This window comes from Triturus cristatus, chromosome 7 (assembly GCF_964204655.1).
Source record: "Triturus cristatus chromosome 7, aTriCri1.1, whole genome shotgun sequence".
NCBI classification, from domain to species: Eukaryota; Metazoa; Chordata; class Amphibia; order Caudata; family Salamandridae; genus Triturus; species Triturus cristatus.
Window position 1 is genome coordinate 91,965,626 of NC_140590.1, and position 17,100 is coordinate 91,982,725.

The window sequence follows — 17,100 nt, forward strand, 5'->3', positions numbered from 1 at the left end:
CTACAAAATGATGAAGTTTAACACTTTAGCCGCCTGGCACCGGTTAAGTTTAGATATGAAAAAAAAATGGAGAGTGTTGTGAGTAATGCAAAAAAGTGTTGGTGGTCAGATACTTTTGATCTCAATCGAGAAAATTCAGAGGTTGAAAACTCGGGTCACACTGATTCGGACAGTGGCAATACTGTTCCAGAACTTGCTGACACTCAAGATATCTCTCCCACTCTAAAACCTGTGCAAGATGAGAACCTACAATGTGCTTCTAACTCTACTACAGCCTCCTGTGCAGGCAGGGGAGGGGAAACAAATAGTGCTCTAAATAACAGGTCTGTACAGCGTATGACTCGAAGTAAAGGGGCCAATAGCCATGGTAGGGTACAAATGATGACATGGCATAATAAGGCGGGACTAAAAAGCCTCATAATCAATCAGAAGACAGAATTTACGAAGGACAAACACAGAAGCCAATGAAAAATATGGGCAGAGAGTGAGGGCAGCTTGTTTCCCATACTCTACCACGGCATGCCTCGCAGAGCGAGCAGCCCATGCGCGCTGCCGTTAAAGCTCGACTGAAAAAATATGAGAAGAGAAAAAAGAGGGTGATGATCAGAGGAATTGGGTAAAAGGGAGTGAAGGAGGGAAACAAAAACATTGGGGGATTCCATATTGGTAGAGATATAAATATATGTATGAATATCTATGAAAGCTTAATCTTTTGTAAATATAAATCTGAAATGTTTCATAAGGATTTAGCAGATCTAGTATTGCAGTTGTCATTAGATAGAATATTATATGAGCTTCTTAATGTATTTTACATGCAATAATGTTAGGTTTTGTAGAATGGTATATGTTATGAAGTGAATTTTTATAATGGTTCTAAGATGTTTCGCAATAATTTGACTGACCATAGCCCCAATAAACTTAATTTCTTGACTGATGGCTCACTACTGTGTTTGCAAAGTGGTGTTCTTTAAAGAGGTTTGTCTTTAGCTTTAAACTGAGGAAGAGTTAAGACACTACTGGTAAATAAAAGGGATGGAATTCCTGATTCTGGGTAGCCTTTGTCTACATTTGCTCCCTGAGTTGATAAAAGAAGTATGCTAATTTGTGCTTGTTGTCCTTTCCTATGATTTCAACCACTAACTTCCCCATCAGCCATTCTGGCACTGGCAGGCATTCGATCTAGATATGCAGTAAATAATCGCTAACCAGCATGGCGTGTGTATGCGGTGTGAGGCCACTGGAGTCTGCATATCTTCTAGTCAAGCTCTAAATCATACCCACATTTTGTAATCTGAATATTTGGTCGTTTCAGTACCAGTTGTGGAGATCTGCCTGCACCTTTTCCATTTCTAATCTCCGTTGTTTAATACTACCAGTATTAACCCCCATGGTGAGGCTGCAGTTTTAATGAACTGAGCTATTCCAGATTTAGATTGCAAGAACTTTAGGTTACACAGTAAATTCAGTTACAACAGTGTACGTTGTGTTGCACTCAGGTGGCAGTAAATGTCTTTCTCTTTTTTTGCAGGATCCGATATGAAGTCCTATTCCTTAGAAGGATGTGCCACGCCTGACCTTTGTTCTATCGTGCCTTTCCTTCCTGGAACACGTGTAGACCTGTCTACAGCTCAGTGCAAGTGCAAACCAGCCTCTTAAGAGTCAAGTGCAGACCCACCCCAGTGCTGAGGAGATGATGATCCAGCCACCTGCATGAGTGCTTCAGCTAATAGGAAACAATAGGAAACAAGCAAGTTGAACCTGCATCTTCGATTGTTGAAATTGGGTTTTATGAAATGGACTATAGGTAACATAACTCTTACTTGGGAGGTCTGCACAGCTTCCAATCTGCTTCATCCTGCTTCATCCTGCACAGCAAGTTACAGCGCTAGGGCAGCACTGGTATGTCTCTATCCAGAACACATGGCAGGCACATCCACCAAGTGGCAGACACAGTTCTGATTTAAGCCTAAGGCCCCAATTACGAGTTGGGTAGAATTGTGGTTTCTTCATCATGGGTGCACTGATTTTTCCTCACCTGTGTTTTCCTGCTGCAGGAGCATGGCAACGGATTTCACCAGGCATTAAATACAGCAGTAAACCACTTGGAGAGAGGGTTGCTGTGTAGCCCGGCCTGGGTCCTTGGCCCCCACCCTCTTTCCACAATCGCAGCAGACGAACATATAATGTTTTCCCGCATGCAACTTACTCCTTTGGGACCTTCTGACCTGGTCCCCTCACACATAATTCGTACCTGCTCAGAACAGGGCTAAATCTCAAGAAATGGTGCAGAATTCCACTTGGTAAATCTGTATTTGCACAATTATTTCCTGTTCTGTGGAGATTCATTGAAAATAAGTGAATGCTGATATTGCATACGGAAACTGAAATTCCTGCTACCTTATGTCTCTTCTCATATATGTCCACCTGACTCGTAATCAGCTGCCAAATGGCTAGCAAAATCACGCATAAAGTGAGACCTCAATAAATCTCTTGCTACCCATAGGCTTCAGTTATCCACCCTGGAGATAGTGGCTCAAAGATGTTCAGAGTACACACTGCCTATATGACTCATCAAGAGTGGGCAGCTTTTCATCCTGTGCAGTGTCATGGCTCATCCACACCGTTTCATCGTATAGTATATCAAACAGGCTCTAAATCTTTGGGTGTCCATAAGATTCGCCAGCAGCAAGAGCTCTAACCTTCTATTACATACAACTTCTTTTCGGCTGGATACTCAAGGGAAGGATGGCTCAAAGACATGAGTGACATAACATTGCATCCAGGTAGTAAGTGGGTCCTGCATCTGCAAATTGAGCAAAATCAATTGTGTACTCTTCTCCCAGGTACAAGGGGCCTACAGTCTTTGAGGAATCATATCTTTCTTATCTCACAAACCAATACATTTTGCGCAGCTATTGCTCTGTCAGCATTTGACACACTCAATTTTATGGTAGGGTGGGAGCATCTCTTGATGACACCAGCTAGAACACTAGAGCCACTGAAATTTCAGGTGGTACGACTTCATCACGGGACCATCTGAAATTCAGTTTGCACATATGAAAAAGTGACAGGACCATCTAGAATGACCAGTAGACCATCACACATGTTCGATGGACCATTAATCATCTCCAGTAGGCCATCTGATATCTTCAGTAGGTCTGGCTATCTCATCTCATGTCAGCTATTCGATCAGTAGCAGATATATCCAACTTGCTATATGGGCATCAGACAACTCCAGCTTGTCTAAAGTCTCCAGTTAACCACCTGATATCTCTACTATGCCATCTGACATCTCCCGTAGGATAGAGTAGAAAACAATGGTCCTTACAGATTTGTTGGGTATGACATATGCAAACTTAGGAAGTGTTGGTACATCTCCGTAAGGACATCAAATATCCTGTAAAGAGTATCTAGAATTTCCAGTGAGCCTGCAAACAATATCAATATGCCAAACAGCATTTCAAAGGTCCAAAAGACTTCACTACTGCACCATTTGAAATCACCATCATGCCATCTGAACTTCTGTGTGGGCCCTCTTCAGAAGTCCCTCTAATAGTTCATGGCGGCCTTATGACATCTTCTGTGGAACCTCTGGCTAGTCATGGTGTTCAACTGCTATCAACCACTGGATACATCAAAGTATGCAAGAATTTATGTTTTGCTCACCATTGTAATGTTGACTCATATACCCAACTGATAGAAAAATGTTTACATCGGTGGAGTCTTTTAGTCTCAAATGGATGCTGATTTGATACAGTAACTTGAAAGAAGATCTTGCTGTTGACACATAGTCCTACATTATGGTCTTGCAAGAAGGATTTTGTTGAGTCAGCAATGGGTGGTGATAGGTAGGAGAGATATTTATGTTTGAGACAGACAGCTCTCATTCCAACGTGTGTCTGCATCCTTAGATACGCGTTCTTGATGAGAGTAAAGTCATGTGAGTGTGTATAAATTGTACCTTCTCCTCCTTCCACACACTCATTGCCTCCTATTTACCCACCCTGAGGATATCTGCAACTGATGGGCTAAAGGGATATATTACATTTTGGTCCCACGAAATATCTTTCAGTGCGGGGGCACAGTTAGTGTCATGTCACACAAGCTTGGACATAAATTTGTAAAAAAGACACCTAATTCACAATGAACAAATATGGATTGAATTCTAGAGGTAATGCCAACCACTCAGATGTTTCTGTGAAGGAATACCATAGAACTACTTTGTGACTGACCTAGATGTTCTGTTTTCTTCTTCCACATCATCCAGAACTCACTCTGTCATGTGCAATCCATGACCCAGTCTTTCATGCTCATGGTTTCATGTTGAACTACTTATGCATGTTGAGTACAGCAATTGATCATGACCAATATGACGGGTTCCCTAAACCCTATTTTTCATGCTTGAGAGCTTTGCCTTGTAGGTCAGTGAAAGCCTGATTGCATTGTCTGTGCTTGAGCAGTGTCGATTAATAAAGCTCATTGTAAAATGAATGATCTGAGTCTGTGTTTCTTATGTGGGATAATGGGGATGGCAAGCAAATGCCAATGTAACTCTTGGCTCCATACTGGTTCTACAAACAATACAAGTACAGATGGCCTGAGTGAGGTCTGATCTCTTCACACCATGAAAAATCCAGGACCCTAAACACAGCACAAAAGATGTTTTAAACAAATAAACATTAAGGGCCCAATTACCATGTTGGCCGGAAACCCTGCGACTAGCTGTCAGAGGCTTTCCATCTGACATCGTGGGTTTCAGTCCACCTACCGTATTAGGATGACGGTGGTCAGAGTGAAACTTGCGGGGGGATTCTGATGCGCTCCTGGAGGGTTGGATGCCATCATAATCCCCTAATGATTGTGGAGCTAAGCTTGGCTCTGCTGTCGGGATTATGATGGCACTTTCTGACAGCCTTTTCATTTAGGCCTGTCCGACATGGAAAGCCTGTCAAAAAGTGCCTTTAGGAGCCACCAGCAGGGCCCTCTCCCCCCCGGCCCTCCGCTATGGTGTCTGGGGAGCACCACATCCCTGCACTGAGTGGCATGCACCACATGGTGCCTGTTGCAAGATGCAGGGATGTTTGAAAACATCAATTTCCCAATAGCAGCTGGTGCTACTCAGCCTTTTCTGCCTGCAGCAGTATCTGCCATTGGGAAATGGATGTTTCCAGCTGCCCATAGGGTGATCACATCAAAATTCGGTGGTCGGAATAGCCGATCTATGGTCTGTCAGTTGAGGACTGCAAAGGTGTTGACATTGTAATTAGGCAGTAAATGCTTATCATGAAAATGATAATCATCTTGATGAAGAATACTGTTCCCTGTCTTCATAAAGGAAAAAAAATAATCAACACATTGGTTGAGAATGCCGTGATAGAGGAAATGAAATCCTCAGAATGGCTCGCCCTTAATGTACTGGCACCAAAAACATGGGGATAAACAAACCAGGATGCATGTGTATCGTAGAGATTTAAATGAGCTCATTTGTGTTGTTCAGTAGCCTCTCATTAATATCTCCGAGCCTTAAACTATGTTTGGGGTGCAAAAGGACTCATTTTTCTGAACCTCTCATCTGCGTATCATCAGGCCAAACTACATGACGGGAAAAGACACCTCGATACCAAAGGGGATGATAGATGGAGCGCTTGAGCAAGTCAAACACTCACCCCCAGTCCCCCAGTCAACTGATCTGGGTTTAACGCATCATCATTCTTTAGCTCACTCCACCACCCCAGTTCAGACATGGCCATATGCAAACCAGTCTGACCCTGTGCCTCATGGGAACAGTCCGGTACAAAAGGGGGTGGTGATGGACGGAGCATCAGAACCAATAAAACACACCCAGTCAAAAGATCTGGGTTTCATCCATCACCGTTCTTTAGCCCACTCTGCCACCCCAGTTCAGACATGGCCATATGCAAATCAGTCTGACCCTGTGCCTCTTGGGAACAGTCCAGCCCGAACTGCCAAGCCATGCCTTCCCTGGACCGAAAACAAGCTTCCCAGGACCGGTTTCTGGCATTTCAGCCGTCTTCAGCCAGGATTGCTTGAATCCAGTGGCAAAGTGAGCAAGGGACTCAACGTCTGAGCATACCCTGCCAACTTAGGGCAAACAAAGCGATACCAAAGGGGATGATGGACGGAGCGCTTGAGCAAATCAAACACTCACCCCCAGTCAACTGATCTGGGTTTAATCCATCATCATTCTTTAGCTCACTCCACCACCCCAGTTCAGACATGGCCATATGCAAATCAGTCTGACCCTGTGCCTCATGGGAACAGGCCAGCCCGAACTGCCAAGCCATGTCTTCCCTGGACCGGAAACAAGCATCCTGGGACCGGTTTCAGGTTCATAACCCTCGTCAGCCAGGCTATCTTGGAAAGACACCTGGCATCATTTGTTACACCTTTGAGTGCAAACCACTTTGTTAGGTTGCCATTTGGATTATTATCCTCAACTGCATGTTTCCAGAGAATCAAGAAAAAAGTGTAACTGGCATATTATTCTTTCAGACTGATTTCCTGCGTTATGGGAAGTATTGTGAGGGTCATATCTGTACACTGGTAATCGTTTTCAAGAGATTGGCAGGAGCAGATTTAACCTTAAAGAAGAAGTGTAAATTTCATGTTGGAGCACACTATCTCTGCTGAAAGAATCAAGCCAAAATGGGAGTTGGTTGAGTTGAATGACCTTACCTGTGACCTGGCACAGGCTCAACGCGGCGCGGGACGCGCTCTTTGAAGACCTTACCTGTGACCTGGCAAACTTGCTGCTGCTATCGCCGTGAGGGGAACGGCCCTGCTGCTGGGGAAATCTGTGCTTGTCACTTCTCGAGGCCACACCGTGAGGGAGGAGAACTACATTACCCAGAGGCCCTGCTGCTGGGCGCCCGGCTGTGAGGAGATCAGCCTGCGCCCAGCCTGTTTAAAACCCACACAGGCTCAACGCGGCGCGGGACGCGCTCTTTGAAGACCTTACCTGTGACCTGGCAAACTTGCTGCTGCTATCGCCGTGAGGGGAACGGCCCTGCTGCTAGGGAAATCTGTGCTTGTCACTTCTCGAGGCCACACCGTGAGGGAGGAGAACTACATTACCCAGAGGCCCTGCTGCTGGGCGCCCGGCTGTGAGGAGATCAGCCTGCGCCCAGCCTGTTTAAAACCCACACAGGCTCAACGCGGCGCGGGACGCGCTCTTTGAAGACCTTACCTGTGACCTGGCAAACTTGCTGCTGCTATCGCCGTGAGGGGAACGGCCCTGCTGCTGGGGAAATCTGTGCTTGTCACTTCTCGAGGCCACACCGTGAGGGAGGAGAACTACATTACCCAGAGGCCCTGCTGCTGGGCGCCCGGCTGTGAGGAGATCAGCCTGCGCCCAGCCTGTTTAAAACCCACACAGGCTCAACGCGGCGCGGGACGCGCTCTTTGAAGACCTTACCTGTGACCTGGCAAACTTGCTGCTGCTATCGCCGTGAGGGGAACGGCCCTGCTGCTAGGGAAATCTGTGCTTGTCACTTCTCGAGGCCACACCGTGAGGGAGGAGAACTACATTACCCAGAGGCCCTGCTGCTGGGCGCCCGGCTGTGAGGAGATCAGCCTGCGCCCAGCCTGTTTAAAACCCACACAGGCTCAACGCGGCGCGGGACGCGCTCTTTGAAGACCTTACCTGTGACCTGGCAAACTTGCTGCTGCTATCGCCGTGAGGGGAACGGCCCTGCTGCTGGGGAAATCTGTGCTTGTCACTTCTCGAGGCCACACCGTGAGGGAGGAGAACTACATTACCCAGAGGCCCTGCTGCTGGGCGCCCGGCTGTGAGGAGATCAGCCTGCGCCCAGCCTGTTTAAAACCCACACAGGCTCAACGCGGCGCGGGACGCGCGCGGGCGACGCCCGGGCGAAGCCCGGGCCAAGGGCGGGCCCGTCCTTGCCCGTCACTGCCTGGAACAGTCTGGGCTGGGCAACTCCTCTAACGTTTCCTGCACTCTACTCCATCTAAGGTACTGTTGCCACATTTTCTTCCACGGGCGCCTTGCGCACAACACTGTTTTGCGAAATTGATTATTTATTAATTATTGCTTTTGCACTTGCTGTACTACCTCTCCTTGCAGTTTGTCCTATTGTCCATCATTATGCCACCAAAGGACAACAAAGCCAGGGCGGCAAACGCTCATTTTACGGGGACAATGGACCAATTTGTGACTAAAGTTAATTGTGTCATTGATCAAGAAATAATGCTTCTGGAGCGCCGCGTCTCCCAGGATCTAGCAGCCGCCAGAAGGTCGTCCTTGGGATACCTTGCTAATGCTCGGTCTCCAGTATGTCAATCTTTATCTCCCACAAGCGTAGCTAGATCTGACACAGATGCATCAGCCCAGGAGCTGCCAGCTAGCGGAACGGTTGCTAATACTTTAGTGGAGGACCAGTCTTTGGTCCTGGACTCTTTGTTATTGTCTCCTTGCCCTCTGCCGTCTGCCCATAACACAGCCCCGGAGTGTAGCACTAGGCAGCTTCGGGAGCGTAACTTGGGGGCTATTCCCAAAACATCACAAGGGCGCCCGCCTAACACTGGCAGAAAGGGCAAACATCCTAAAAACAAACATAAGGTCCCAAGCCAAAAGGGAAAAATGAATAAAACCCCTGATATCATTGAGCAACCCTCACAGGGGGCCTCACTGGATGATCCTGTCCCCCAACCTATTCTTACATCAATAAGGTTAATGAGCCAGGAGGAGGGAGATGGGCAAAGCGTAGCGGCCAAGGGAGGGACCCCTGACCCTCTATGTTTGCACGACATACGGGATTTAATTAGGTCCTCTCTCTGTCCTGTGCAGGATAGACTACTTAAAATCGAAGAACATCTAGCCAAGATCGAATGCATTCTAGGGGGTCTGTCCACTGTTCCAAGCTCCACTCTTAGGTCAGAGGTCCCTAACCCACCTGCCATCCCTAGAGTTAAGAAAGTCCCGTTGGCCCCTAAACCTTTTCCACCAGCCCAAACCGAAAGCCAACCCCAAACCACACCAAACGTCTCCTCTAGAGCAGGCAACTCAAGGAAATCAATTTTGTCCAGCCAAATCGAATTAAAAGAGGCTGCTAGGCTTTTAACTTCAGAGTCTATAACCATGGCTAATACTCCCAACTTGCCTCCTGAAACAGCTCCATATGTTGTAATCTTGGCAGGAGTGCCCGAATTGGAGAGTAATGTACCTGAGTCACCAGCAACCCTAAGGAATAGGGTTGTATACTGGCTCAACACAAATAGACCACTACCCCCACACATCAGCGCCAAAATTCTTATGGTGCGACGGGTTCCATGGATAGGCCACTTAGCTAAAAACATAAAGGGGGACTGCATCCTAATTAACTTTAAGGATACTAGAACAGTTGAGCATATTTGTAATTGGAGTTCGACCACCACAGGCTCAAGTATTTTAACTCTCCCTTTAACCTATTTTTATCCACCTGGTCATTTTACAGAATCTTGGACAGCTGTAAATGGAAAAGGGAGAGGCCATCTACGGGGGAGTCGGCCTATACATCTGCCACCCCTAGACTTTATCCCTACAGCAAATCGCTTCAGCAGTCTTGAAGCTGTCGATTGACTGCAGGTCAGTAAAGTCCCTCCAGCCCCTCCTCCACTTTTCTCAGCAAGTTGTCCCCCAGAGCCCACCTTAGTGACTGATCATTTGGGGCTGAATTCACCAACCATGTCAGCGAGCCTGACGAGGTCCATTAGTAGTTCTGAACCCCCGCAAATTTATCCCTCAAATTCCTCAACTTCCGGGGTATCCACACCTAGTCTTCTCAAGATTGTCTCTTGGAATATTGCTGGTTTACGCAACAAACTAGATCTCCCTGACTGGAATGCATTCATAGAAGAATACGACATATGCATCTTCCAGGAAACCTGGAGCGTAGATCCAATATACAAACCAGGGTTCTGTTGCTTTTTTTTCCCAGCTATTTCGTCAGGTCGTGGGCGCCCTTCTGGCGGCCTAATGGTTTGGATCAAGGCGGATCTCAACCTGATGGTCACCATTGACGGTCGCTCCACGCCTGATATAATGAGGCTTACTATCAAAGACACCCAGAATAGTCCATCCTGGGAACTTCTTAACGTTTATTCCCGTGGCACTCAAGGGGGTGCTAAGTCGCTCACCACTACAGCACTTACAGAGATACTCTCTGCATGCACCCCGAAATCTTATCTTCTTGTCGCCGGTGATTTCAACTGTTCTTTCGAACCACTTGCCGCAGAAGATTTACTGGGTGCACATGATGAGGACACTAGATGGAACATCCCCTCACTTTCCTTGAACCCTGTTAAAAGATGGACCCCTGCCGTAATCCAAATGAACGCCTTAGCGCTGGAATTCGGTTTAAGAGCTGCCAACGGGCGCACCCCTTCTGATCTAGTGGGCGCTAACACTTTTAATAGAGTAGGCAGCCAAAGCAGAATAGATTACATCTTAATTGACAAGAGGGGATGGAAATTTGTTGTCGACATGGTTGTAATTCCATCTACATCCAGTGACCATAACCCCCTGTCCCTCACCATGCGTGAAGTCTGGCATAGACAGGCTACTTCCCCTCTACCAGGCATGCAGCTGTTGACTAAACAGCTTGAGCCTTCTAACTGTGGTAGATCCCTTAAATGGTCTAAAATCGCTCTTAACGATATTAAACTTTTTGAGTTGGAGAATATTCTTGCTGACTATACCACCAGGCTTTCCTCATTATCTGAGGACAACTCCAGCCATACTAAAGTCTATGTGGATTCTATGAATGCAATTGGGGCATTGTTTATTGACCGCAGGAAAAAACCCAACCCCAGAGCTGAAAGAGAGAACGATTGGTTCAATAAAGACTGCAGAACTAAGAAAAATTGCCTAATTTCCGCAATCAAATCTAATAATTCTGCTGAGGTTAGGCAAGCGAGGCTGCTTTATAGGCAAGCCCTCGCATCTGCTAAGAAACTCTGGGAAGAACAGCGTTGGGTCTCCCTGAAATTAGCGAGCCAAGCAAAAAATGGCGAGCTTTTTTGGTCCATTATGAGAAGATCATCCAGCTGTGCCCAGGCGCAAATCCCTAACCACATTACGGATGGGGAATGGTTCAACCACTTCAGGAACTTGTACGCAGATCCTGAGGTTGTGGTAGACCAGCTCTCGAGCCCTGGGACTACAGAAAAATCCCATGACCATGTCTTGTTCCCCAGTATTAAGGAGAAGGAGGTCCAAACTGCAATTGATAAGATTGTATCTGCCAAGGCACCAGGTCCTGATGGCATCCCGGGAGACCTTTTTAAAGCGAATCCAACAGGCTGGGCTGCGTTTTTCACTATTTATATCAACAGCCTATTGAGTGGATCCCCGGTGCCGGAGTCATGGAAGGGTGCAGAAGTAATCCCCATTTTCAAGAAGGGCCTAAGGGGAGACCCGGCGAATTATCGCCCAATCAGCTTAATTGATTCAGGTCAGAAGCTGGTCGGCAGGGTTCTTTTGGAGAGGATACATTCCTGGGTGGACGAGGAAGGGATACTAACCAAGTTCCAGGCGGGTTTTAGGGCATGCACCAGCACCATTGACCAAGCTTTTAGGTTAATGCTTCTTCATTGGAAGACGGTTTCCATCGGCAAGGGTGCTTTATACCTTGCGTTCATTGACCTTAAAACCGCCTTTGACCTGGTCCCCCGCGACCGTTTGTGGTCAATTTTGGAGGAGCTGGGCATCCCTTCCTACATTCTGAAACTCCTCATCCGAATGCACGAAGAGAACTATGCCTGCATTAGATGGGGGTCACAGGGCCAGAAAACAAATAAAATCCCAGTGAATAGAGGGGTTCGACAAGGGTGTGTCATGGCGCCAACACTTTTTACGCTATTTGTCAATGGCGTGGTCTCATTTCTGCTTGAAGTTGAAGCGGATGTTCCCGCTTTGGCGGGCGATAAAGTTCCAGCACTTCTTTTCGCAGACGATACCTTGCTAATATCAAAAACTCCGTCTGGTTTACAGAAGTTGCTACAGCGCTTCTCTCTGTTCTGTGAGCGCAGAGGCCTCGTCATCAACACCGCCAAGACTAAACTCCTCTATTTTAATCCCTCAAAATATTCTGGTTCCATTCTGACCCTAGAAGGGAAACCATTGGAGCGTGTCAGAGAGTTTGACTATCTGGGAATCAGAATCTCCGACAGGCTCAGATGGCAGCCTCATATAGATAAAATGGCACTTAATCTGAAAAGAGTAACTGGTGCTTTGGGTAAGGAATTTCGGGCCTCCACCTCTAAACCTATTACCCCAGTACTAAACATCTATGCTGCAAAGGCTGTGGGTAGTGCACTCTATGGCGCCGAACTATGGGGCTACAGTTGTGTTGACTCACTGACGACCAGTGAAAACAAGTTCTTTAGGGAACTTGTATCACTTCCCAGGGGCACCCCGACTAAACCACTCTTTAGTGATTTTGGCAGGCGTTCAATTAGGGATTTAGCCACCCTCCGCCCTCTGTTATATTGGGCGCGGCTGTGGCGAACCCCTGAGCTCTCTAACTATGCTGAAGGGCTCAGGGAGGTCATGAACCTACAAGGTGCCCATAAAATTGAGTGGCTTGTAAACACAAAAAAACTCCTGATTGCAACCGGCCTTATAACTGACTGGCCAGCGGGGGAACCTTTATCAAAGATCGAAGTTAAGCGAGCCTATTGGGCTTGGGTGGATGCCTCGGAACAAAGAGATCCCAACATTGGAAGGCTGACAGAGGCTTTTTATCAACATAAGTCAACTATCCTCTTAGAACCATATCTTGACTTCATTACTAAGCCCAGGGACAGGTCACTTTTTATTCAGTTTAGGTTCGGGACGCTCCCAGTTCGCAACCATACTAGTAAGTGGAAACCCCCCCACAAGACCCTCCCTGACTGCCCATTCTGTCCTGGTGTCACCGAAAGCGTCTCCCATTTCTTCTTTGCATGCCCAGCCTATCTATTACCTAGGACGAAATGGCTTAAACCTGCCTGTTTACTATTAGGAACAAGGGATCACATAGTTGCTATGCGAATCCTTAAAACCACCACCAATACCACCCTAGTTTGTGGAGTGGCCAAATTCCTAGGTTGGGCATGGCTAATCAGGCAAAAATCTAGCAGTTCCAATTAACATTTTTTACAATATTGTTTTTAATTCCCAAAGCTGCGAAATTTAATACATTTTTAGATATTTATTGTATATTTCAAATTGGTTTTTTTACGACATGTTTTAAAAATAATGAATTTGTAATTGTTTTTATGTGCTTTGTGCTTTTATGACATTATGTGTCGAAATAAAGCTTTATTGATTGATTGATTAAAGCACCATCTGCCAAAGATGAAGTGAGGTCTTTCCTGGGGTTGGAGAAATTGTAGTCCAAATTCAAACCCAATTTTTCTGCGTTAGCTCAACCCATCAGAGCTTTTCTAACAAAATGTTGGCTTGAGTGGTCTGTTGAAAGTGGTAAAGAATTTGAGGCTATCAAATGTTGCATTGGTGAAATGGATACCCTAGGACACTTTGATGCTACTAAGAAAACCATTTTGAACACTGATGCCAGTCTGAAAGGTTTGGGAGCAGTACTTTCACAGTTTCATGGTGGGGAAGAGAAAGTAGTAGAATTTGCATCTCTCAAGGATGCTGAAGGATGGTGTTCTGTCATTGAGAAAGAGGCTTTGGTGTGTGTGTGGGCAATTCAAAATTGGCCATTTAACTTGTGGGGGATGCTGTTTGTGGTTAGGTTTGATCATACATCATTTTCCACTAGAAAAGATGATTAACTTACACCAAGTATTAAAAGGTGACTGGAAGTGTTGAATGACTTAACTTCTAGGTGGAGTACATTAACAGTTCTAGAAATATGATTGTCTGCCAATTGACAGAGACGTGGTGTGGGTGGATTCTGATCAGGTAAGCTGGATCTGTGAAAGTGCATTGCAAAATGATGAGTGTCAGTTGGCAAGAGTAAATTAAGGAGTATATAGTCAGGGGTTGATGTGAACACAAAATGCTTTCTGAGTGAATTAAGGGGCTTAGGAAAAGAAGGGATACATTGAGATGGAATGAGAGTGAGTTGTTCAGAACTACTCGGTTAATTTTACCCACAGTGATGACAGAAAAGATTGTGAATTTGGCACATGTGGGCACATGAGGGCCATATGGGAAGCAATCTCACCAAAGCTAGCGTGAAAGAGTTAGACTGGTGGCCAGGATTAGATCAGCAGTTGAAAGGCGTAGTCAAAGATTGTGTTACATGCGCCAGGAGCAAGAAGAGTAAAACAGTAAATTGGGCATTCACAACAAAAATTGAAAAAAAAATATCACCATTCCAAAATGTTGTATCCAAACTATTGTGATATGGAAAAATCGACAGCAACTATATTGTTGTCAAGAATATCAATTCTAAGGTAAGTAATATCGATTTTTAAAATTTAGAAGTCATGAATATAGTTTGCAAAAATAAAGTTGTTTAAATTAGCATTTTTTAATTATTGTTGTATATTTTAGTATATATTTTAAATGTTTATGATGTCCATTTTGTATATAATTATTGTTTTTGTTAATATATTTGTACATTTGTTGTGAGTTTATAGGGGTATAGGGTGAGAAGTAATTTAGTTATAATATATAATGATTATTTTTTATCCAAAAATATTTATTTAATTGATATTTAATTATGTTAATTGTACTATTAATTTTTTTAATGTACATTTTTCATGCAGGTTGTGGGGTTTATAGGGGTAAAGTGTGGGAAGTAATTTATTAATAATTAATTAATAATTGGGGCCTGATTACGAATGCTGTGAGACCACCACCTACAGCCCGTCGGTGGTGGTCTCACCGGCATCGGAACCATTTTCACCGTCCGCCATATTAGAGGGGTGACTGCGGTAAAACCAACTGTCACGTATCTGACAGGCACCTTGAGCCTGCCAGTGTGGTCGAGGGATTTGTAGTCCCTACCATGTTGGCAGAGCCTGCCAGGCACTGCCGTAGGGATTACAATGTCCCTGTCTGCGAGCCTTTTCATGGCGGTTAACCTACCATGAAAATGCTTGGGGAAAGGGTCTTTGGGGACCCGTAGTGGGCCCCCTTCACCCCAGGCCCTCTGATGTGGGCTTTGGGGTGCACCTATGGTGCCCCCCTACATGGTGTACCAGTGTCAGACATCTTGAGAGTACACTACCCCTCATTCTCAGGACATCACTCTTTCTGGTTTGCTGTTTGAGCTGTGTGGGAAGGCATGTGTGTGGGCCCATGCCTGATGGTAGTTGTAGTGATAGCAAACACTCCTCCTTACACCCATCCAAAATAGCTCATCTGGGCCTAAGGCTACCTTGCAGTGTGGGGAAGTGTACTTGCAAGATGGCTGACACTGCTACATGGTGTTGAACACCAGGCCCCGGTGTCAGCCATCTTACCGGTACATTTCCATTCACAGTCAGGGACTGCATAGTTCCAGGTGTGCTGTGTGGGATGGCTGGGAAGGTGTGTGGAGGACAGGGCATGTTGGGAGTGGAAGTCACTGCAAACACTCCTCCTCCCACCCAGCATAAACAGCCCACTAGGAACCATGGTCACCTGATAGTGAGTGGAAATGTACAGACAAAATGGCTGACACTGTGGATTGGTGTCTGGACAATTACACCCTGCTGGGAGTTATGGACAAATAGGCACCAGTCACCAGTCTCAGACATCTTGCAAGTACATTCCCGCTCATTGTCGGGGAAGCTGAGTCACAGGTAGGCTTTCAGTGCTGGGTGGGAAAGTGTGTGTGGTACCAGGCCTGATGGGAGTTGTAGCCATTGCAAATACTCATCCTCCCACCCAGCCCTGCTAACTCATCTGTGCCTATGCTTAAATCACAGAGAGGGGAAGTGTACTGGCAAGGTGGCTGACACTGGTGCATGGTGTTGATCTTGAAGCCAACTCCCATCAAGGCCCTGTGCACCAAACACCATGCAACTGTGTCAACTATTTTGTTAGTACACTTTCATTCACTGTCAAGTGGTCATTGGCCCAGATTAGGTGTTTGTGCTGGTTGGGAGGAGCAGTGTTTGCTATCACTACAACTCCCATCAGGCTCTGTCAGACACACACCTTCCTACCAATAGAAAATAGCTTACCTGGGACTCTGCTTTCCTGACAGTGAGTGGCAACATGCTGCCAAGATGGCTGATACTGGGGACTGGTGCCTGGTGCAGAAGGCCCTGATGTGTGTTGCAGTCAAGTTAAACAACAGGCACCAGTGTCAGACATATTGTCAGTACATTTCCACTCACTGTCAGGTGAGCATGATTCCTGGTGGGCTGTTTGTGCTGGGTGGGAAGAGGAGTGTCGGCCCTGACTACATCTCCCAGCTAGCCCTGTTCTACACACACTCTTCCCACCGAGCACAACAAGCCCACATGGAACTCTGCTTACCTGACAGTGAGTGGAAATGTACTGACAAAATGGCTGACACTGGGGACTGGTGTTTGGAGCACAAGGCCATGATGGGATTTGTGGTCAGCTGTGACAACAGGTTGGAACATCATCTGAGCTCAATTGACGTGCTTTGCGAGGTGCTACAGGGGCCGTGTACTGCGGAAGCAAGCAACAAAAATGTTGCGTCTACCAGCCAGGCCACATAAACATTTGACTCATTTTGGCTCGTCGTGTGCTGGGGAAAATTCACCCTTTTTTAAACAAGCTCAATTTGGAACTCAGAAGCAAAATTGACATTCCTTTCATTTATTGGGCATAAATGGCTTTCTAATGCTTATAGTAGTTCGGACTATAACTATAGACACTTTTTAGAGCAATAGTTTGCAAACGTTTTTCCTTTTTTTAATGAAACATTTTTAAGCTTTTTAGACGTTTTTAGAAGCTTTAAACATTTTACCAAAATTAATGTTTTATGAAATTTGAGCAAATCTATATCTAGTTAGGCTAGTAGTACGCTATAGGTTACATAGGTCGTCCGCTCAGAAGAGGAGTGGGTGTTATATTGCATATAGGTGCAGGTAAACATCCCAACCTTTCACCTATATTCCTCCCTACATTACATACAAAACGGTTCTTAGGCACTTACTTTTTAC

The 17,100-nt window shown here is 45.9% G+C and overlaps 1 protein-coding gene across 1 annotated transcript in view; it reads left to right on the top strand.

Annotated features, from left to right (window-relative positions):
• LOC146808898 (phospholipase A2 inhibitor and Ly6/PLAUR domain-containing protein-like) overlaps positions 1 to 4,491 on the top strand; it is a 262,038-nt gene extending 257,547 nt beyond the window's left edge. The window contains exon 5 of the mRNA XM_085615710.1: positions 1,529 to 4,491. Coding sequence (XP_085471836.1) covers positions 1,529 to 1,656 — 128 coding nt within the window. The 3' untranslated portion in view covers positions 1,657 to 4,491. The remainder of the gene's footprint in view (positions 1 to 1,528) is intronic.
• Positions 4,492 to 17,100: the final 12,609 nt, after the last annotated feature.